The 24,131-nt window shown below is 36.0% G+C and overlaps 1 protein-coding gene across 1 annotated transcript in view; it reads right to left on the bottom strand.

Moving 5' to 3' along the window:
• Positions 1-24,131, bottom strand: part of USH2A (usherin) — an 821,881-nt gene that overhangs the window by 154,187 nt on the left and 643,563 nt on the right. Inside the window, exons 52-57 of the mRNA XM_017870028.1 lie at positions 19,907-20,125; positions 10,699-10,922; positions 7,354-7,558; positions 3,260-3,457; positions 2,562-2,716; positions 392-590 (exon numbers count right to left, since the gene is read on the bottom strand). Of these exons, the coding sequence (XP_017725517.1) occupies positions 392-590; positions 2,562-2,716; positions 3,260-3,457; positions 7,354-7,558; positions 10,699-10,922; positions 19,907-20,125 (1,200 nt within the window). The remainder of the gene's footprint in view (positions 1-391; positions 591-2,561; positions 2,717-3,259; positions 3,458-7,353; positions 7,559-10,698; positions 10,923-19,906; positions 20,126-24,131) is intronic.

The raw sequence follows: 24,131 nt of genomic DNA, 5'->3' as shown, positions 1-24,131 counted from the left end.
AAATGTTAACCTCTGGCTGATTTTCCCCTGTCTTCCAGTATATTCTTGGCTATCTTAGTCCCCTTGTCTATGAATATATCCTTGGGGAATGAAAATGCATCTTACTGTTTGTTTGAAAAAGAAAAAGTTAGTACTGATGCAAAACCCTTCACATAATGCATATCAAGGCCAAATATAAATTATTTCTGAAGTTATCTGCTGTTGTGGCGTATTGCTGCCAGTGTGGGCTCTTCTATTAGCATGGATAAGTGGGACCTGACCATATGTCAAGAGAACACGTCCTTTCGAAGTGACCTCATATATCAAACACACACCCCTGGGATGCTTTGACCCCCTAACCACAATGACAGACTCCTCCAGTAGGATTTCCTTTTTTTTTTTGTTTTTTCACCTGTGACCGTATGCTGTCTCCTGTCAGTGGTGTCAGTGTGGATGAGACCTTTCCCAACCTGCCTGATCTGGTACTCTTTAATGACGCCATTTGGTTTCTCAGGGGCACTCCAGCTCAGACGCAGAGCCTCTGCACTTTGGGCTGTGATTCTTGGTGGCAGGATGCTCTCTGGAACTCCTTGGGTAGTAGCTGCAACTACCTGAAGACATAGGAATTAAGTAGCAATTTATTGTAATAGTCCACTAGCTATCCTGATCAATGAGAATGTCACTTTTGTTTTAAAATGTTGTTGTCTGGCCTGGCATATTATTAGCAGGGGTTTGGAGAAGCAGTCCCCTTTTTTTCATTTTTTTCCTTCCCATCCTATTTAAACAATGAAATCTGACCTTGAATATATTACATAAGTCTCACAGTACCATTTATCACAACAGGTTCAACAACAATTTTGATGGCAGAGTGCAGCCCTCAGTGTTTAAACAAGTAAAATCTGGCTGGCAGACTGTCTTACTAGAGAACTCTTGATAACTCTCTTCCATATGGCCCATCAGTGTCTTTGCATTTTAACAGCCTGATTTCATACATTTTAAGCACCAGTAAATATGGAGCAAAACCCACATCTGAACTTGCTTGCATATAATATGCTTTGAACAGAATAAATGGGCAGACATTTCGGTACTCTTCCCCTGATACCTAGGATGACTTTACAGTGTCCGCACCAACTTTCTAAATAAAGAAACAAGTGAGAAGAAAAAAATAAATAAATCAAGCAACTATTTAGTCAATATTGTCAAAACATAGTTTTGGACACAAATTGGCTATCTCTTTTCATAGAGTTAACTTTTTTCACTTTGTAAACAATTGCTTTGCAAGTAGCAGGCATGAGTTGTGCCTATGCAAAAAGCATGGAATTGTTCTAGGACTAATAACTTTTGATTGGGCCAATCAGCTGCCATCTGTCTAAATGGTGGCTCACTCAGAAAGGTTCACTCAGAAATGTTCAACATTTTTGTTGAACAAAATGTTGCATTCTTGCACTGTGGCTGAGCAGTGTGACTGAATGCTTCATCTGGATGGCTCTTGCACAGTGCGCAAAGATGTTGCTCTTCTAAAGTTTCAAGCATATGAAAAGAATTAGAGCTACTCTGTGTAAGTTTGTTTCCTCCTGGGCTTCCCTTATCAAGGTTGGCTTCCGTGAAATGTCCCTTTCTTTAGTTTGCTCCTACACTGTTTGATTGTTTATTTCCAGTCTTCTTTGTGAGCTTTTCTTCCTTTTTCATTTGACAGCATTCCCCAGTGCTCATCATCCACGGTATTCCGTATTTGTGTCTCTCTAGTCTTCTTCCATGTCCGTATTTACACTCATTACTTCAACCTCCCACAGAGATCTTTCTAGAAACTTCTGTCACTTCTCAATCTGGTTTCTGACTAGATATTTTCACATGAAGTGGCAAGTATATCTGCTTCCACCACTCTGCTGTCTGATCCTTCTCTTTAAATATATTTTTTACGAAACTTAACAAAACAGAATCTTATTCTTTTACCTTTAACATTTTTCTCTTTTTAAAAAATTTGCTTGCAGAATAACACCATGATCCACAAATTACTCAAGCGGATATTTGAAAATATCCATGATTCTTTCCTTTTATTTCTGTAAATATAGTTGAGTACCAAGTTCTGTAGATTTTATCCCCAACGTCTGTTGTATCTTTCTGTATTCTCGGTTCTGACCTCTGCTGCCTGAATTCAGGTCTTCATTATTTCTTGACAAGGCTATAGCAGAAGACTTGGAACACTTTGTTTTCCGTGCCAGGCTTTTTTGCCCTTGTCTTCATTTTCAAAATCAGGCAATTTTGTTCATATCATATTTAAATAGAAATTTTCTTTAACTGAATAATGATTTGGACATTTTTATAGATTTATAGATGACCTAAAATTGGTTGGTGAGGAAAGGATGTGGAAGAAAAGATAGTACTGCTTCAAGATTTCACTTGTTTTTCATTAACACAAGATTGATATTTGGATAAATCTCCCTTGCAATGATCTCTCCTTCCAGGCCTAGGTATTAGCACTCAGTTAAGAGGACACATAAACATCCTAGTTAACACCCTGGATGTTCACATAATCTTCACACTGAACCCCTTTCCCCAGAGTTTAGGCAAACTCCTGTTACCTTGCTACTGGTGGCACAGCCAGCAACCGTGCAAGCTTTCAGCTGATATGAATATTCCTGAAACGGTTGAATTCCCTCTTTATCAGAGAAACTCAATGATGTTCCCCGAAAACGTTCAATTCCATTTCGAAGAAGAATGTAGTAAATAACAGGACCTAAAAAAAGTAGAAAAATGACTGCATTTGAATGTCATATCATTTTAACTATTTGCAAACAACTTACAAGTCTTAGTGTTCGGAAGAAATGCAATACTATAGCTTTATTTAATTTTAATTTCCTATTATATTGCTATCTCAAGCAGTTCCTAATTATACTATTATAGAAGAGAGGGATTCTTCACATAGATGATCAAAGAATCATTTGTGTTTATTTCCTTTCACTATGAAACAAATTTACTTTCAATATTAAAACTCTTTTGCCTTCTCTGAATATGACTTGCTTATTTGAAAGCAGCTCAGTTATATTCTGGTATTCAAGGAACTTTTACTTCTATTTTATTCATTTATTTAGGCTAAAAATTTATGAGGGCTACACCACAAAGTGAGTGATTAGTCGGCACATATTTAAATTTCCTTTTATTAGAACATACTTTTCTAGTGGTTAGATGCATAGGTCAATCACATGTAGATTATACTCATTTCAATTTTCTTATTAATTTATGGGATTTTGTCATTTGTATTTTAAAGGTAGCTCAATACCATTTGATTGTATAGGTTTTCTCCAGTTTACGACAATTGTATCTTCAAGATTGTCTATTTTGGTCCACGTAGGGGGACTCACTCCTTGAGGCACATCTTCTTTTGTTCTGGCTCTCACAGCTTGGCTCAGTCCTCGCCCATAGCTGTTCCATGCAGAAATCCTGTACTCATATGTCATGTAGGGCTTGAGGTTCACAACTGGAAACAGAAAAAATAGACAGGCAGGTTTCTCTTATTTTCATTTTTTAACCATCATACTAAAAGTGAATATCAAAACTTCAGACATTTAAAACAAATGTTTAATGCTCTAAACCCTTTGTATATAAATAAAACTCTAATATCTTTATTTTCTAAATATAAGTAACATTTAAAGTGTTTATTAGATGCAGGGATACGGAATTACACAGAATGGAATTCCCTGTTTCTGAGCAGAAAGAGGGATATATTAAATAAATGAAAAATAAAAGCCCCGGAATCATGTATAATAAGATTTAATGTTTCACAAATTCATGTACTTTTGATTCCTACATGAGACAGGTTTGTCAACATTCTTTTATAGTTTTCGTATCATACAACTTATAAATTATTACTTTCTGTTACTTTGTTAATATTACTTAAAAATTTTTAAATCATATGGATTATAATGTTATTACAATACATAGGATTTGAAACTTTTATCATGGTACCATGATAGTGAATAAAAATGAAAGCATACTCTGCTATCTAGTTCCTTCCTTCTTCCACAAAAGCCAGAATTGAAAACCAAAATACCAAACAACCAACTTTATTAAAACAATAAAACCAAGCCTGCTGAGCTTTCCAAACTGGCAAAAATTGTATTAGATGAACACTCATGTGATTCAGTGGTGTCCCCAAAGTCTTAGATCCATTTAAGCTTTAATAACTTCAGAAATACCAATGCCACATGTTTCCCCCAAAAAACTTACTTGAAAGTTTAATTATTTAAATTTATTTTCCATGTCTCTAATTTGATGAATTTTGAGTATGTATGTATTTTTGTATGGTAGCTTCTGGATGACTCTTTCTCAGATTGAGCATCAGAAAATGAGGCCTTCTTTCTTGACTGCGTGGTCAGCTGCTCATCTCCATTGGACATGGAGTTAATTCTCAGTCCCTATGCTTGGAATAATTGGGTCACATTTTCCTTATATACATCTCCTTACAATAAACCTTTCCCTGCCCACTGTATAGAATTAATATGAAAATAAAATGCAATAAATTATGGGGCAGAACTTCATAAAATGCAGATTTATCTGCCAATATAAAGCATTATCTTCCTTTTCCATTTTCTCTGCTCAGAGGGTATCTGCCACTTGTTGCCTGTGATGGCTACCATGGGTCCCCAGTTCTGCCTTCCATCCTGGTCAGAGGCCTCCTAATTAGAAAACCACATTTGCCAGTTTTCTTTGTAGCTCGTAGTGGTCACATGACTCAGATCTCAATACTTGAAGGAGTGTAGAAAGACATGGGCAACTTCTGCATCATTTTTAAAAGAGAAAATCACATACCTTTGGTTGCCATTCTGGATTCTGGATCCCTGAATGACCTTGTGCAATTCAGTTGCCTAGACAATCTACCTACCCTCAGCTGGTCAATATGTTTTACATTTCTGCTACAGCAAATTAAACTACTCATTGGTAATGACTGTAATTCTGTATCCTCAAGCCCACATCACCATTTCAAATCTCATTTGCTGCTTCCTTCTTTCTTCATATAAGGTTCAAATCCCAGTGAAAATTATTGTTTGTCATCATAGCTGCTAGTCCTAATGCAGTGACTAGTTATTAGTATGTATTTAATAAATACTTTTTGATAAATAAATGATTGCATAAACGAATAAGTTTTTGTCAGCACTGGTATCGTCAGCTTTCAAGTGTAAGTTTCTAAGAGTCTGACTTAGTCTAAATTGTTCTCAATGGAATTATCATAGCACCACTTGTGTACTGAACATCTTTCATGAAAAAGAACGGTTTGTTATTTTTTTTTTTTTATTTTTTATTTTTTTGAGACATAGTCTCGCTCTATCACCCGGGCTGGAGTGCAGTGGCCGGATCTCAGCTCACTGCAAGCTCCGCCTCCCGGGTTTACGCCATTCTCCTGCCTCAGCCTCCTGAGTAGCTGGGACTACAGGCGCCCACCACCTCGCCCGGCTAGTTTTTTTTGTATTTTTTAGTAGAGACAGGGTTTCACCATGTTAGCCAGGATGGTCTGGATCTCTGACCTCATGATCCGCCCGTCTCGGCCTCCCAAAGTGCTGGGATTACAGGCTTGAGCCACCGCACCCAGCCCGGTTTGTTATTTTTGATATTCAATTTACAGCGTTTTCTGCAGGCAAAACAATCTGAAATAAGGATTTTAAAAGCCCTCATAACATTATATCAGTAGGCGGAAACATCTATTCACTTCTGGAGAGGGCTATTGCAAGTATGTATTAAAAGCCCTTCAAAATCTTGATCTTGATTACAAGGGGGCAGATAAAAGTAGAGAACTCTCTCAGATGGAAATTCAGTAATTTTAAAATGAAAGTCCATGACTTAAATCTATAACTGGGACTGGGAACATAATAGAAGGTTGGACAAATTGTCCTTTATCTAAGGCCTTTCCTAATTAAATTCATTCCAAGAAGTTTTTTTGCTTGTATAGTGTTCTAAATCCAAATAACGAGGTAAAGGTAAACAAAAATGCCCTATTCATAAGGATGTTTCAATCGAATAGAAGAGTTGGAACAAGTGTCCAAATCCATATGACACATGAGAAAGCTAGTGAGCTTTGTGAACAATGCACCATAGCAGCACAGGGACTGAACTGAGGACCTGAATCTTGACCTAGGCCTTGAGTAGGATGATAAAGGAAGACATTTCAGGTGGAAGAACAGCTTGAAGCGCATTTGGAGCACTCTGAAAGGAGCTCCTACACCACTTGGAGTCTTCAAAATCTGTCCCTTTTGAAGATGGCATTATTTGAATATGTTTCTTTCTCATGGCGAGTTACTTTTACAGATCTGAGCCTCAGTTTCCTCTTTGGTTAAATGATCATATTTATATGATTGCTTTGTGGGTAACTGAGATAAGGTTTTAAAGTACCTAGTATAACATCGAGACTAAATAATGTTCAATCAACCTTATCTCTGTTTCTTTCTTCCCTTCTTAATCTTCCTTCTTTTATCTCAGTAGCCTACCTTACTTTCTGCACTCTTGAGGTTGGCCATTATCGCCCCTTAGTTGAGTAAAGCAGAATGATAATTCATGATAGAATGGAGCAATGTTTTGCTTGTTTATGTAACTTTAGCTTGCTCAAATTATGTCACTTAAATGGATTCTATTTAATCAAAATGATAGATGATACACACACATGCACACACACACACACACACACTTGATTTTTCAAAACCAAGAACACATTTTGTAGGGACTTAAGTAAATGGATGAATAATACAAATTTAATTGATGGCAGAACTATTTTAGAGATAATTCTAAACTTAACAGTGTTTCTCACACAGCTCAGCCAAAACTAAGAATCACCATTTTGGACTAATTCAGCAGGGTCAAGATGGTACATAGAAATTAATATTTACAATAACTGCAAAGGTTATTGTTTTCAAGATGACCAGCCATCTTGGAGAAACGTCATGCTTGGGTTTACCTCGTCCTCAGAATAGCACTGTTAGATTTTATTATTAATCAGACAGGTTCATCCTTCTTTCTGCTTGAGAATATAGCAATATTCATTCCATACATTTAGTGAAAGCTGCATTGTAGCTTTTGAAAAAGAAAATTGGGTTTATTGTAAATTAACTGGATATAGCAGTAAAGGTCACAGATATCTCCACAGATTTACCTTAATATGGAGCACAACCTTGTCTAAAGTTAGACTTTAACACATTTTAAACTACTGACTTTGAATACATCCAGATTATGCCTTTAATTACCTTGTAACTAGCTGGCTTCAAAGTATGATGGAATGTATTGATATCAGTTTAAGGAGAGTTGATGTCAGAGTGAAATAAAGTTGCATTTTCAGCAGCTTCTCACTAACCCCATTAAGCCATGGGCAGACAACTTGCTTTCTGTTACCTGTGTAAGAGTACGTGTTTACACTCCCTGTATGAATGGTTTCTTCGGCAGATGAACACATTTCTTCAATTGATGCCTTCCCTGTGGAATTGTGAGACCCTCTTATAACAGTGCAAATGTGGCTGGTAAAGTTGAAGTCACACTTGCCACAATGTGCTGTGGCTTCCATAGATGCTGGGCAGAGGGTCCTGCAGTCTTTGGTTTCCTGAATCAAGTGGTAGGGGTGAGAAGAGAGAGAGAGGGGTATTTAAAAATTTCATTTAGACATACACAGGGTAGGCCTTTATGACTTTCAAATGAATTTTTTCCTCCACTTGATGAATGAATATTTCAAAATTTATAAAAAGAAATGAAGGCAGTTTGTATACTAGAAAGAACAATGACTTTGAAATGACACAGATTGGGATTAAAATTTCAGTTTTGCAGCTTCCCAGCTCTGTAACCTTGAGCAAGTCACGTATGTTCGCAAAACCTCGGCTTCTTCAGTGGGAAAAATGGAGACAAAATTTACTACCAAGGTTTGTTGTGTGACTCAAATGAGATAACACCGATAAGTCTTTAAACTTAGTATCCACACTACAAATATTTTATTTTTGCTATTTGATACTTTCCTATGGAATTTTAGAGAAAATAAAGAATATTTGAGAATCTACACTTCCTGTGTTGTTGGAAAAGTTAGTCCCATTAGAAGTATTACTGATCCAAGTTTTAAAAAATATAAATGTTTCATGAACTGTCATTATAATTATAATTATTTATGCTTATAAACATTTTCTCTGACACATTTCTGGACTTTTTATGGTTTTTTATAAGTACCACATTGTTTTAACCCAAGGAAATTAAATACTTAACCATCCCAAATTACAGGAGCTATATAAATAAGGTAATAGTTTTATAATGTGGAGATCTACTTTGCCTTTCCTTTATATAAGTAGCATAATGTATTTAAAATACCATTTGCTATTAAAATTGATCTCCATTCATCCTCTCTCTTACATAAAATAAGTTGAATTATTCTTACCAAGTTGGTCAAAATAACAAATTCAAAAATATATAGTGGGTCTGGGTGTGGTGGCTCACGCCTATAATCCCAGCACTTTGGGAGGCTGAGGTGGGTGGATCACTTGAGGTCAGGAGTGTGAGACCAGCCTGGTCAGCATGGCAAAACCCTGTCACTACTCAAAAAACAAAAATTAGCTGGGCGTGGTGGTACGCACCTGTAATCCCAGCTACTTGGCAGGCTGAGGGAGGAGAATCGCTTGAACCCAGGAGGTAGAGGTTGCAGGGAGCCAAGATGACACTATAAAAATGGAACCCCACTATACACATGTGTGTGTATTCACTAAAAGCCCAACTAAATGACAGTAAAATAATGGTTTACATGTTGAAAGTCTAAGAAAAAAGGAAGGAAAATAATACACACAAGACAGTGCATACCTTTTTGGAAGCTGGAAAGTAGATGAATATGGCAGAGACAATGCAATGTGCTCAGTGATGTCTGTTTCCCTTTTCTCTCTGGGAACATGGGATGTTGAAACCTGGTTGCAGTAGAAGCCAGCTGACTAGATATGTCTGTGTGACTAGTGCATAGAAAGGATGTACTCTATATCCAGGTATGAACTGCCTGTGTGCAATTGTCCCCTCTTGCGCCCTTTCCACTATGATCCAAGGGCTGCGTGTGAAGCATCACAAGATGGAAGGGGCTTCGGTTCTAGAGATGTTACTTGGAAGACAACCGCCTAACTCATAATGAATTGCAATGTAAAAAATTTAAAAATAAACAAATTTGCTAAGAGAGTAGATCCTAAATGCTCTCATCACAAAAAAGGAAAACAAAATGCAAAATGCAAAAAGAAACCATCCTAACTTCCACATAGAGGTTCATTGTCATGAAATTTTAGTGGAGGAGGATAAAGAGAACATTTTCAAGAGCTTTCATAGGAAAAGAAACATGGTTACCAACAAAGAGATAGGAATCTACATATCAATGGAAGCTTAAAACATGCAGAAATGCCTCAAAATTCTGAGTAGACATAATTTTTAACCTGGAATTGTATATCCAACCAAACTATCAATCCTGTTGGAGGGTAAAATAATAGTATTTTTATACATTAAGCTCTCAAAAAATTTACCCTCTATACATCTATATACAAGAAGTTAATTCTCCAAATGGAATGTAACTTGGAATCCAAAACAAAACAAAACAAAACAAACAGAAAAAAAAAAAAAAAAAAAAAAACAGGGGCATCAACACAGGAAAGAGGTGAAAGGAATTCCTGAGTTGACAGCTTAGGGAAGACCTAATGGGCCAGCTATGTAAAAATCCCATGGTGATTCATTTCAGATTGGAACAGGATATAAATGTCTCCAGGTGATAGGTCTTCAGAAAACAAAATAAAACCTACAGACTGAACATTATTATGTAAAACACACTACTTGATTCAGCATGGAGAAATATTGTCCTTATTATAATAATTTAACCAACCTTATGTATTATATTAATCATTCATTGAAACAAAGTGCTTGCAGGGCTTCCAACAATCTCATGAGTTATTTTATATCCCAAAGTGTACAAAGCGTATGTGGTCCACACAATTACTGTGTAGTTGCCTCATTGAACAAGTGCCCTTCCATTGTCTGTGACCAAGACACCCATTTTTAGTGGTCTTATGATGATAAATTACTACAGAACATGGTAGCATGTTTGTTTCTAAAGTGTCCATGGTCCTTTCCTTAAATTGACAGGTTTCTGGTGTCCTGGGTCAAGTTTAATACCCACATACATGACATGGCTGTGTACGAACCATCACCATACAAAAACATAAGTGATTACACCCAGAAGCCTATTCACTCACTTTTGACACAGGCATTTGCTCATCTTTCATTATCTAAGGGAATATGATATAAGTGCAACTAAGCAAATTTGCTGGATCTAAGGTCTCTATCAAAGGAAGGTGGTGGATGATGGCTGGTGGGCTAGGGAGAAGAAGCGGGAATTTCCTCCCGTCTCCATCCACAGTGCTCCCAGGCATGAAATGGCACCATGCAGAGGCCCCAGACGACCTGTGCTGGCTCTTTCAGCGGCACACAGACTTTCAGTCCTGCACTAATCTGAAGTGCTGGGTAAAGCTTCCCTGAGAACAGCTAATCATTATTAATTCCTTTAGAATTCATTGCAATAACATCAATCATAGCGAACTCATTCGGTATTAATATGGATGTAATGTGAAAATGAATAATGCACACAGGAGTTTTTATATTCCTATTTTAGAAAAATAGTTATGAACAATGTATTTCTCTTTCCATTGTCAAATCAGCGCCTCTGAGAGCTTTTCTATCAATTACCTTCATCATCATTCCAGTTGAAATCTTGTCAGAGCAAACATATTTCAAAGGATTATATCCAACTCCATTACAGCATTTCTGGCTCTTTGGAATAAGTTCAGTCTCACAGCATTTTACTGGCACTGGGTCATTCTTTTTAACATGTGCTTTAGACTCTCCACTGGAAGCTGAGCAGCATATGGTATCTGACATATTCACATAATCCTGCCCACAACAGAACATCCCTGCAACAATAAAATGTTATATATGAATATGAAATAGAAAAAGGGAAGAAAACTGAGGCTGCTATAAAGTTTGGTATAAAAATGTCAGACTCAGGCAGTTGCTGAAATGGTGTAATACCTATGGTATCATTTCCCTACCAAGGTGATTTAAATGTGCAGTGAGGGTCCTTCTTACCAAGAGCACTAGACACTAATTAGGAAAAGAACACACAAGAGGAAGTGTTCGAAAATCATTCAGCTGGGCCAAACTTCTCTCATGCTTCATAAAAAGAGACAGGATTTCTGTCATGAAAACTGCCTGCGCATTTCGTGATGATAACATCTTGTTGCAGAGGAAGGTTAGTTAAACTATAGGGACTCTGAGAAAGCTCTAGAAATTCGTAAGGGAGAAAAGGTCACTCAAGTACTCTGGGATAAGAGCCCAGCCAGAGTGGAAAGGTAGCACCATCCTAGAACTGGAAGCCCTGCAGGAGGAGCAGTGCAAGTTTTGGCCTAGCTTTATTTAGGGTACAAATATTTGCTTCTCGTGAATTTAGCTGCAATGGTAACCATTCTTTCTTGATGAGATGGATTTGGTATTCATTCAAAATCAGCTGAGCATATTCACTCATCAGGTACACTAATCAGCCACTATTTTTTGAGCCACATTTTGTTCTAGACCCATCACAGACATGGGTGACAGGCTGGGGGCAGTGGCAGAAAGACCTTGTGAGAGGATCACTGATCCCCACATCTAAATGAAAGACACATATACCTGAGATACCAGATAGACATTTTCTCCCACCAAATTCAGTTTAATTGCCTGCTTTTGCACCATTTAGATATTGCCATCGAAGAGAAATGGCAGAAATGTTAACATTAAAGCAGGAATAAATTAACGCTACTTGAGTCAGATCAAGCTAGAAATCAAGGTGCCTGTACTGCATGTCACAGTGTTTTTATATTAGAATTTATATCCAGTTATATAGCAGCACAAAGTGATGAATGATTTATTTTAATTGGAATTTTGTTTGTTTATTATTAGTTCCGACTGATAACATAAAGAACCTCAAATTCAAAGTACCCTGGGGTCCTGAATTGTTTAATCTGGTCCTGTGTAAACATCTACATTATTAAAGACACTCGAATCATAGATCAAAAGTGCTTTAAAAAAAAGTCATTGAATGTAGACATTGGTTTGGCACATGCCTTAAGAAAGATGTTTATCCACACATGACTCCAAAAAACCCTCTCATTCATCTTTTTACTTACAAAAGTCTCCTCATATTAAAAACTCTTATTTAAGATTAATGATATACACTGATCCTAACAGAGTTTTGGCATACCATGTTTATCTAATATGATAACTCTTCGAAGTAATTGGTTTAAAAATCAACTGCTATATTAATAATTTTAGTTGTTTTAATATTTCCAGGAAAAGTTATCTCAAATAAATACACAGAACAGGGCTCATTTTAGTCTGAGTCTTGATTATGGTGGGTATATATGTGTGTATGTGTGTATGTATAAGTACATACACACAAATAAACATATTTATGTGTGTGTAGGGATGCATGTATATATATACACACAAATACATATAAATATATACATACATGTGTGTATACACACGCACATAAACTAAAAGAAAATCCGTAGCTTCAAGTTTTACATTGTTTGGGCATTTTTCTGCCCCTTCTGATTAGACATTTAAATACAACTGTGGATTCTTTACTGTTAATTTTTCCTCTGGCAGTTTTCTTAAGACAATTCATGTTTCTCTTTTAAAGAGCAATCAAAATTTGAAAACTGGTCTTTTAGGGAGCGGAATATATTCTCCCCCTCCCATTCCCACATTACTTCATGGTTTCACTATGCTTTAAGTATAAAATAAAAATGCAGACATTGACCTAATTTGAAACTCCTAATCAGTCATCTGATCACTCTGAGGGACTTCTGACAGGTAAACTAAAATTTTGATAATGAACTGCTTTTAAACTAGAAACAAAAAGATGCCTTCTTTCACAAAGAACTTCATCTTTGTATTACTGAATTGAAATTTTCAGCCAAGATTTCACTCACATAACAAGAAGTGACTCCCTTTCTAGTTTCTTTGGTAAACCATTACTTCTTTAATTATTATCAACCTTGTTCCAGTGTGATAAATTGCTAATTACTTAATACCCTAATCAGCGTTCATTCTTTGCACAGATAAACTGTGACAGTGCCATTAATTTAAATAGTAATTTCACTTAATGGCCAGAACGGCACACCAGATTTTTATGCAGCATTTTCTGAAGACTGCATCCATCACTGCAATATTCTGACATAAAGATGTCTGACGTGCACTAACTCACTTAGGGAGAGCAGATGTTGCGGAGCAGAGTTTGGTAGTAATTCCCATAGTGCATCACTTCAGCATGAATGAGCTGCAAATTCAGAGACAGACAATCTTCTGAAACTGCATTGCAATAACTTTTGACCCCTACCTAATTTATCACATGTAGCACTTGACTTTTGAACTTTGACACATGGAATGCACAATTTTAAATATGCCCAAAGAAAAACAAAATAGGTCATGCATTATTGATGGATTGGTCCATTCTTCCAGAGCCTCTTCATTAAATTTGTACAAAGGTGGAGCGTGTCTTTGAACAAGATGCAGATGTTATTAAAGTGATACAGTACACATTAAACTAGTAGATGTTTATTTTCAAATCAAAAGCATATATTGTCTTTCTAAACTGTATATACATCCAATGGTTTCCATTGATTGGACACAACTGGGAAAATAGTGGAGGAAAAGATTTTTACTCACAATATTATTAATACTTCAAATATGTTACCAATGCTTATTTCATATCTGTGTCTCAAAAGAAATGCATTTATAAACATATCTGCTGGATGAATTTCTAAATAGTTAAGACTGCAAAACTGGGATTCCATTTTTTTTTTTTTTAAGAAGACCAAGAATTATGTATCATGCCTTTGAGATAAAAATAATATAGTAGTAAAATCCAGTCTGGAATATGACAAATCATTGTGAAACCCTGAGATTGTTCATGGGGACCAAATTTTAAGCCAAGGGATATTTTAGGCCTAGAAGAAAAAACAAGATTTGTGATTAGTCATCCTTAGGACAAATGTATAACATTTGTGGCAGAGCATGAAAGAAAAGAAATTCACGCTTGTCTTCACCAGTAGATGGCTCTGTGACTACCACCACAAAACTGAGAGGGTAGAGTAAAAACGCTCCCCAAACCATTGTGATACATTTTATAGCGTTGATATACTACACTTTTCAAAAAAAAAAATCATTATGTTATATGGAAATCTTCCAGGGAAATGCCTTTTCAATACCACCCTTACACCATGGACTTCTGTGATTATACTTCCCTCTGCAAAATTCCCAAATTCCCATCTTATGAAACAAACAGTGATAGTCATTTGTTTTACTGAAGTCAGAGTCCAGGACGTGAAAACTCAGTCTTGTATTCTGAAACAATTTCCACTCAGAGTTTCACATCAAAGGCCTCATGGACAAAATTTATAATATAAATAAGTCAATATATTGCAAAGTCATCTCATGATCAGTTTCCCATGGCTAACAGAAAAATCTGTACTCTTGGAATGAAACAGAGGTTTTAATTTTCATCTTTTCATACTAAGGGATATAACCAAGTCCAATCCAAGATTAATGGCATAAATGGTAAAGTCATATAAGCAAACACTAAGAAAAAAATGAGTAATAAATGGATTTAAAATCTATTCAAAGAAAATGGCTAAGAATACATATCTACTGAAATGACGCGCATGACTTTCATCCCGAGATACCTGTGTAACACTTCTACACAACTCATCTGCCCAGAGAGAGCACTAAAAACATAAACGCCACCCCAGCACTTCTGTTCCAACAGCATCTGTTAATTCACTCCATTTATAAAATACATATTGACAAAGACAACTGAACTGGGACCAGGGAGATTTGATTTGGTGTGAGAAAGTCAATTCAATGTGATTTTGTTAAAGGGCTCCTGCAGGCAAATAAAAGAGTTTAAGTAATAAAGTACATAAAGAGATGTTTTACGAGCCAGCCTGGTCTCGTGGCAGGCACACAATGCCAGCCAGCGAGAGAGGCCAGGCTTAGGAATGATATTATGAGATCCAAACCCGTATGTAGCAGGTATGCTGTTTGTCGCTAGGTTGAGGAGAAAAAGGGCCATATGGATATTCTGGAAGGTCATTAAGGTCACAGTCATTAGGGGCGACAGGAGTGAACGGCAGCAGAGAGAGGAAAAATACATGTGGAACCTGTCTATTTTCAGTGCAAACTGCAGGAAGGAAGGTCAAGAGAATAAAAAGAGATTTTTTTTTTCCTTTGTAAAACTATTATTCCTTCAGTCCACTATAATTATAAGAGTTGGCAGAGCTGTAGAATACCATAAAAAACTCTAGAGCTTTTCTTGATTTGCAGGAGTTGAGGGCTGTCACCACTTGTGTAAGAAACGTTTGACTGGCATGCAGCATCATCTTGAAGTAAATAAAAAAGTGATTCTGAAATTTGAGTTCACGGATGGAGTTCAAGGGTGGATAAAATTACAAGCAAAGTTTTGTGTGTATTCTATGCACTATTATTCAGAGTGAGGGTTTGTAACTTTCAAAAGATTCAAAAGGAAAACAAATTAAGAACCACTGTCCTAGTGGACAGTAACCTCCATTCCCCTTCTGCAAACAGATGCATTTTATTTTATGCCAATGGTGTGCTGACTTCTCTTTCCTTCTCTTTTGCATTTGTTCTGCCACCTAAATTTAATCTGAAACTACAGGTCTTATCATCATATTGACTCTTCCCTGAGCGCTAAATAATATTCAAATCCTACTATTCAAATCCTTTTGCCTACTCAGATTTATCTCCTTTCTTCCTTACACAAGGTGTATACCTCTTGTAGTCCTCACTACTATTTGTATTTTACGGATTGCTGATTTCACAGTTTAGCTCAAGCCATGCCTGCCGAAATCATACTCACTGTTTGAGATTCCAATCCAATGGAACAACCCCCTTCATTACTTTGACTGGAGTGATCTCTCAGTCTTAAGAATATGCATGCATTCATCCCTCTCTAATGGCCTGTGTATAAACTTGTAGGTACTTTTCTCCTTGATTAGGTTGTAAGTTCTTGAGTATAAAAATGGAATCTTGGCCATTTTTACACTTGCCAAGCACCAAGAATGATACCTTGAATATGGTTATTACATAATACATATTTAACAAAGGAAGGAGTATGGCAGTAGACTAATTCTTTTAAAAAGCTACAGATGAACAAACACACTAAAATCAAATATTTTGCTGTCATTTTTAAACTCTGATGTATTAGGGTATACAGGGGGGAACACTTTTGCATCCTCCCTGCCACCTTGATTCTATCTTTAGTAGACCTGGTATTAGCTACTTCACCTAAAGTAGGAGGAGGAGGTTTTCAACAGGTTAGTTACAGTACAGGATAACTAATTAATTGCCATAATTTTCTGGTAGACATTACTATGACTTTAAGCAGTGGTTCTCAAATTATGGTCTCAGGATTCTCTCATAAGCTTACAAATTATTGAGGACCCCAAATACCTTTTGTTTATATGGATTTTACCTGTTGATATGTACTGTGTTAAAACTTACAGCAGACATTTTTGAAATATTTATTTATTAATGCATTTAGACATAAAAATAATAAATCCATAACATGCTAACATATTTATGAAGCACAAATATATTTTTCTTTCTTTAATTATACTTTAAGTTCTAGGGTAATGTGCACAATGTGCATGTTTGTTACATATATATACATGTGTCATGTTGGTGTGCTGCACCCATTAACTCGTCATTTACATTAGGTATATCTCCTAATGCTTTCCCTCCCCGCCCCCAACCCACGACAGGCCCCGGTGTGTGATGTTCCCCTTCCTGTGTCAAACTGTTCTCATTGTTCAATTCCTACCTATGAGTGAGAACATGGGGTGTTTGGTCTCAGGATCCTTTTATATGCTTACAAATTATTGAGGACCCCAAATACCTTTTGTTTATATGGGTTTTACCCGTTGATATGTACTGTGTTAAAACTTACAGCAGAAATTTTTGAAATTTTTTTATTAATGCATTTAAACATAAATATAATAAATCCATAACATGCTAACATATTTATGAAGCATAAATATGTTTTTCAAATAAGAAATAGTGAGAAGAATGACATTGTGTTACATTTTTGCAAGCTTCTTTAATGTTCAGTTAAGAGAAGGCAATTTAATTTTCTTTCTCATTGTGCATTTGATCTGTTGCAAATCACATCATGTAACCTCTGTAAAGCTCTGCTGTACACATACGAAAGAATGAGAATTAAAAAGGCATATAGTAGTTTAGTATCACAGGCATACCTCATGTTATTGTGGTTTGATTTATTGCACTTTGCAGATACTGCTTTTTTTACAAATTGAAGGTTTGTGGCCTCCCTGAATTAAGCATGTGTATTGGTGCCAATTTTCCAATAGCATGTACTTGCTTCATGTTTCTGTGTCACATTTTGATGATTCTCACAATATTTTAAGCTTTTTTTGTTATTATTATAAGACAGAAAGCTTAATTGATGAGTGTCCTGTGTGTACTGACTGCTTTACAGACCAGCCTTTCCCTTATCTTTCTTCCTCTTCTTGGGCCTTCCTATTCTCTGAGGCACAGCAATATTGAAATTAGGCCAATTAATAACCTTACAATGGCCTCTAAGTGTTCATGTGAAAGTATGAGTCTCATGTCTCTCACTTTAAATCAAAAACTAGGAATGATTAGGCTTATCGAGGAAGGCATGTTGAAAACCAAGATAAGCCAAAAACTAGACCTCTCACGACCAACAGTTTGCCAAGTTATGAATGCAAAGGAACAGTTCTTGAAGAAAATCAAAATACTCCTCCTCTTCTTCCCACACCTTCAACAGACCTTCTTCTCTTTTCTCTCCCACTCCTTCTTGAACATATCTTTTCCCCTGGACAATATCTCTTCATTACATCTTAAAAGGTATGTGAGCATGATAAACAATCTGGTGGGTCTTATGGCCTTCAATCATGGTCCAGGTAAGATTTCTATTTCACTTATCATGAATGATAAGTGAAACAGCCTTATTGCTGATATGAAGCAACTTTGAGTGGTCTGGATGAAGATCAAATCAGTCACAACATTCCCTTAAGCCAAAGCCTAGTCCAGGCAAGGCTCTTACTCTCTTCAATTCTATGAAGTCTGAGAGAGGTGAGGAAGCTGCAGAAGAATAGTTGGAAGCTAACAGAAGTTGGTTCATGAGGTTTAAGAAAAAAAGCCATATCCATAACATAAAATTGCAAGGTGAAGCAGCAAGTGCTGTTGTAGAAACTGCTGCCCCAAGTTACCCAGAAGACTTAGGTAAGATCATTGATGAAGGTGGCTACACTAAACAACAGATCTTCATTGTAGATGAAATAGCCTCACACTGGAAGAAGATGCCAACTAGAGCTTTCATAGGTAGAGAGAAAAAGTCAATGCCTGGTTTCAAAGTTTCAAAGGACAGGCTGACTCTCTTGTTGGGGGGTGAAAGCTGCTGGTGTCTTTAAGTGGAAGCCCATGCTCACTGACCACTGCAAAAATTCTAGGGCCCTTAATAATTATGCTAAATCTATTCTGCCTGTGCTTGTAAATGGAACAAAAAGGCTGTATGATTACGTATCTGTTTACAATATGGTTTACTATGTTTTTAAAGCTCATTATTGAGACCTACTGCCAGAAAAAATATTTCTTTTAAAATATCAATACTCACTGACAATGCATCTGGTCACCCAAGAGCGCTGATGGAAATAAAAGAAGATTAATGTTTATGTGCCTATTAACACAGCATCTATTCGGCAGCCCATGGGTCAAGTAGTCATTTGGACTTTCAAGTTTTTTTTATTTAAAAATATATTTTGTAAGGCTACAACTGCCATAGATAGTAATTCTTCTGATGGATCTGGGCAAAGTAAACTGAAAACTTAGAAAGGATTCACAATTTTAGATGCAATTAAGAATATTCATGATTCATGGGAAGAAGTCAAAATATCAACATTAACAGGAGTTTAGAGGAAGTTGATTCCAACCCTCATGGATGACTGAGGGATTTTAGACTCAAAAAGAAAAAATAACTGCAGATGTAGGGAAATAGCAGGAGAACTGGAATTAGAAGTGAAGCCTGAAGAGGTAATTGAATTGCTGCAATCATAAAACTAACAGATGAGGAGTTGCTTCTTAAGGAGGAGCAAAGAAAGTGGCTTCTTGAGATGGAATCTATGCCTGATGAAGATGCTGTGAACACTGACTTCATATTTTAATTTTCTTGTCTTTAAAAGCCTCACCTCCAATAACATAAGTGTCAGGCCTCCCAAAATCTGGATCTGACTGTGTGGTATTTAGCAAGTGGAAGCTAACATCTAATATCCAATGTCTGAACTTCAGTTTCTTCACTTTTAAATGTAGATAATAATAGTACCTATCATGTAAGATTATTGTGAAGATTATTTGAGGTAATAATATATAAAATATTGGCAGAGTGTCTTAGTATTCATTTAAAGATACTTATTGTTATTAATATTAGTGCTAGCTTCACACAGTAGAATAAGGAATAAAAGAATTATAACACAATATCATTATAATAATTTTGTATACTATTTGCTAGGAAATATTCTTTTCATTCATAACCAATGCATTCATGTGTGGGATTTTTTTTGGTGGACATGACCTTTTCAAGAGGAAAAAAATTGATGTGTTTTTATGAAATACATGAGATACATGTAAAAATTGGGAGATTACATTGTTATGTGTTAAACAGTATGTTCCAAATGATTGCATTGGATATAACCATGTGAGGTTTAATTACTTATTTGTTTTATTTCTAGGGCAAATTTCTCACTCTCCCTGCTTCTCCGATCCTCCATCTACTGAAAGGTAGATCTGGGCCCCCTACCTGGAAGGCGATTGTATACCACTCCTTCTTCTCCACCGCAACACTCCAAATCGTTGCTCACAATCTGTCTGCCACAGCACTGCTGGCCATGGCCATCATGAAGCCTCCCAGCACAGCAAATCTGGTTTCCTGAGGTGGAGTACGGCATTCTGCCACAGCAGGAATCACCAATGCCAACAGAAACCCGATTGTGCTGTTCATCTGGACAGCATACTTCACCTGTCAATTTAGGACAATAATAATCATTACATCAGTTAAAAAAATATGCTATGACTCACAATTAACTTTTATCACAATCATCTTGCAGATCCCAACTGATTGACAGAATTACTAGAGAGAATATTATCATATTGGAGCTGCAAAATTTCCAAATGACTCCAAAGTTTTGTGTATAAACGTGTGTCAGATCAGATACACACAGGGCAACTTACAAATAAGTCTATGTTGCCTATTTCCTCACCATCAGGTCTGGTGACATAGATTATGTGGCATTATAGAAAAACATCTAGGAATACTTTTTTGTTTTGAGTAATTTTCTCTTGGAAAGTAGAGTGGATTCAAAAACCAACTATTGATACATTTATATTGCTTATGATTATAATTTCCTAAACCAAACTATATTTGTACAACCAAACAAAAATACTCCCATTGGGAAGGTTAATTACATGAGAGGAGGTAAAAAATACTGTATTTAAGTCAGTGTACTAGTACTTCTTTGGATTATGTCACACACTGAATTTTGCTACATTTCTCTTCACATGACGATCTGGGAAATCTGATATAAGAATAAGATAATCCAACAGATGCGGTGCTTTACGCCTGTAATCCCAGCACTTTGGGAGGCCAAGGCGGGTGGATAACTTGAGGCCAGGAGTTAGAGACCAGCCTGGCTAACATGGTGAAACCCCATCTCTACTAAAAATAAAAAAAATTAGCCAGGCTTGGTGGTGCATGCCTGTAGTCCCAGCTACTCAGGAGGCTGAGGCATGAGAACTGCTTGAACCCAGGAGGCAGGAGGCAGAGTTTGCAGTGAGCTAGGATTGCTTCACTGCACTCCAGCCTGGGCATATCTAAAAAACAAAAACAAACAAACAAAAAAACAGACTTAGATAATCTTTTGCCTGGTACCTTAAGATCAAAGGACTCAAATATTCTAAATACCAAGAGTTAGCTTGTTTATTTGTTTGGTATAAAGACAACTCTAAAAGACAGAAAATTTTGTAAATGGCTTCCCTTAAGGATACTTTCAAAAGAACTAATAAAAACTTGGTGGGTCTAAAATCCAAACTTCATTTTCCCTTCCCTCGTGGCCCTCCGAACCCCGACTTCCTTCTCTCTCTTGTCCTGTTCCTCCTCTTCTTCCTAGACCTTCAACAGACCTTCTTCCCTTTTCTCTACCATTCTTTCTAGAACATATCTTTTCCCCTGGACAACATCTCTTCATTATATAAGATATGTGAGTATGATGATCAATCTGGTGGGTCTTATGGCCTTCAACCATGGTCCAGGTAAGATTTCTATAATCCAATTAATGACTTGTCAAGCTTTCTTAAGAAATGGCACAAATCCACTGAAGAATTTAGGACTGCCTTAGGGATTTGTAGTCCTGGACTTCCTCTTCTCAATTAGTTCACCTTTGGGCGAGCACTGGATATCCTAAAATTTGTTGAGTAAAAGCAAGATGTACTATTTACCAAAATGATATAAAAATATGGGACTATATTGAACTATACATAGATATATAAGGAGTATAAAAAATGGGACAATAACTATTAGCAGCTATCCTTGAGATCTTTTCTGCCCAAATTTATTGGTCAAAAATCCATCTCACTGGATGAAATGAACAAATTACTAGAAACATACAACTTACCAAAGAAACGACAAGAAAAAAGTTAAAATCAACAGGTCTTATGAATATTGATGCAAAAATCTTCAACAGAATACTAGAAAACTGAATTCAAAAGCACATTAAAATGATTCTGCAACATGACCAAGTGGGATATATTCCTGGAATACCAGCATGGGTCAATATATGAAAACTTAATCAATGTAACACATTATATCAATAGAAAAAAGGGAAAAAAAGAAACACTTGATTATCTCAGTTGATGAAGAACAAATATTTGACAAAATTCAACCTCTTTCATTATAAATCCAATCAAGAAAATAGGAATAGGTGAAAACTACCTCAACATAATCAAGAGTATATGAGAAAAACCTATACCTAATGTCATACTTAACAGTGAAAGACTGAAAACTTTTCCTCTAAAATCAGAAACAAGAAAAGGATGCTACCCTTTGTCACTTGTATTCTACATAATATTGGATATTACAGCTAGAGCAATTAGGCAAGAGAAAAAAATAAAAGGCTTCCAAATTGAAAGGGAAGAAGCAAAACTGTGTGTTCTCAGAGAACATGATATATAGAGAAAACTCTAAAGATTCTAAAAAAAAAAAAACAAAAAACAAACCTGTTACAACTAATAAACAAATTCAGCACAGTATCAGGATACAAAGTCAGCATAGAAAAAGCAGGCATGTTTCTATACACTAAGAATGAATAATCTGAAAATAAAAGTAATAAGATAATTTCATTTACACTAACATCAAAAAAATGAAATACTTAAGAATGAGCTTACCAAGAAAGTGAAAGACTGAAATACCACAAAATGTTGTTTAAAGAAATTAAAGAAGACAACCAAATGGAAGAGCATCCCATGTTTATAGATTGGAAGCCTTAATATTGTTAAGGTGCCAATACTGCTCGAGTGATCTACGGAATCAATTCGATCTTTATCAAAATCCCAATGCTTTTTGCAGAAACAGAAGAAGCCATTATAAAATTCACATGGAATCTCAAAAAACTCCAAATAGTCAAAACAACATTGAAAAAGAACAAAGTTGGAGATCTCACACTTTCTGATTTCAAAACTTACTACAAAGTTACAGTAATCAAAAGTGTGTTACTGGCACAAAGGCAGACATGTAGACCAATGTGATAGAACAGAGATCCTAAAAATGAACCCTTGCAAATATGGGCAAATGATTTTCAGCAAAGGTGCCAAGACCATTTAATGGGGAAAGGACCTTTTTTTTTTTTTTAAGGTTGGAAAAGTTGAATACCCACATGCCAAAGAATGATACTGAACCCTTACTTTATATCATATACCAAAACTAACTCAAAATGGATCAAAGATCTAGATGTAAAAGCTAAAACTTAAAATTCTTAGAAGAAAGTAAAGGGGAAATTTCATGACATTGGCTCTGTCAATGATTTCTTGGCTATGACACTGAAAGCAGAAGCAATAACGAAAAAAGATGAATTGGATTCATCATAATTAATATTAATAACTTTGTGGCATCGAAGAATACTATCAACCAGTGAGAAGGCAACTCATGAGAAAATATATTAAAATCATATATCTGATAAGGAAGTAGTATACAGAATGTATAAAGAACTTCTATAACTCAAAAACATAAAACAAAGACCGTATTTTTTAAATGGGCAAATAACTTTAATAGACCTTTTTTCAAAGAAGATACACAGATAGCCAATAAACACATGAAAATATGCTCAATATTAGTAATAAGTAGGGGAATGCAAATCAAAACCACAATGAGATGCCACTTGATACTCATTAGGATAGTTATAAAAAACATAAAATAACAAGCATCAGCAAGAATATGGAGAAATTGACACACTTGTGCATTGTTGTTGGGAATATAAAATGTTAGAATGTTCCACAAAGCAGTATGGCAGTTCTTAAAAAGAAAAGTAAACATAGAATTACCATATGATCCAGCAATTCCACTTCTGGGTATAAACTCAAAAGAATTGAAAACAGGAGATTGAACAGAAATTTGTACATTTATACATGAATGTTTACGGCAGCTTTAACCGTAATAGTCACTAGGCAGAAATAACCCAAATGTCCACTGATGAATAAATGAATACAAAAGTGTTACATATATCCAATGAGACATTATTTGACCTTAAAAAGGAATAAAATCCTGACATACGACAACATGAATGGCCCTTGAAAATGTGCTAAGTGAAATAAGCAAGATACAAAAAGACAAATATTGTATGATTGCAATTATATTAGGTACCTACAGCAGTCAAATTCATAGAGACTAAAAACAAAATGGTGGTTTCCATGGGTTGAAGCTAATGGGGATTGGAAAGTTAGTGCTTAATGGAAACAGCTTGAGAAGATGAAAGAGT

Source organism: Rhinopithecus bieti, unplaced genomic scaffold (assembly GCF_001698545.2).
Source record: "Rhinopithecus bieti isolate Rb0 unplaced genomic scaffold, ASM169854v2 scaffold_1673, whole genome shotgun sequence".
Lineage (NCBI taxonomy): Eukaryota > Metazoa > Chordata > Mammalia > Primates > Cercopithecidae > Rhinopithecus > Rhinopithecus bieti.
Note: the sequence above shows the minus strand (reverse complement) of the source record. Positions and strands in the feature narration are given on the sequence as shown.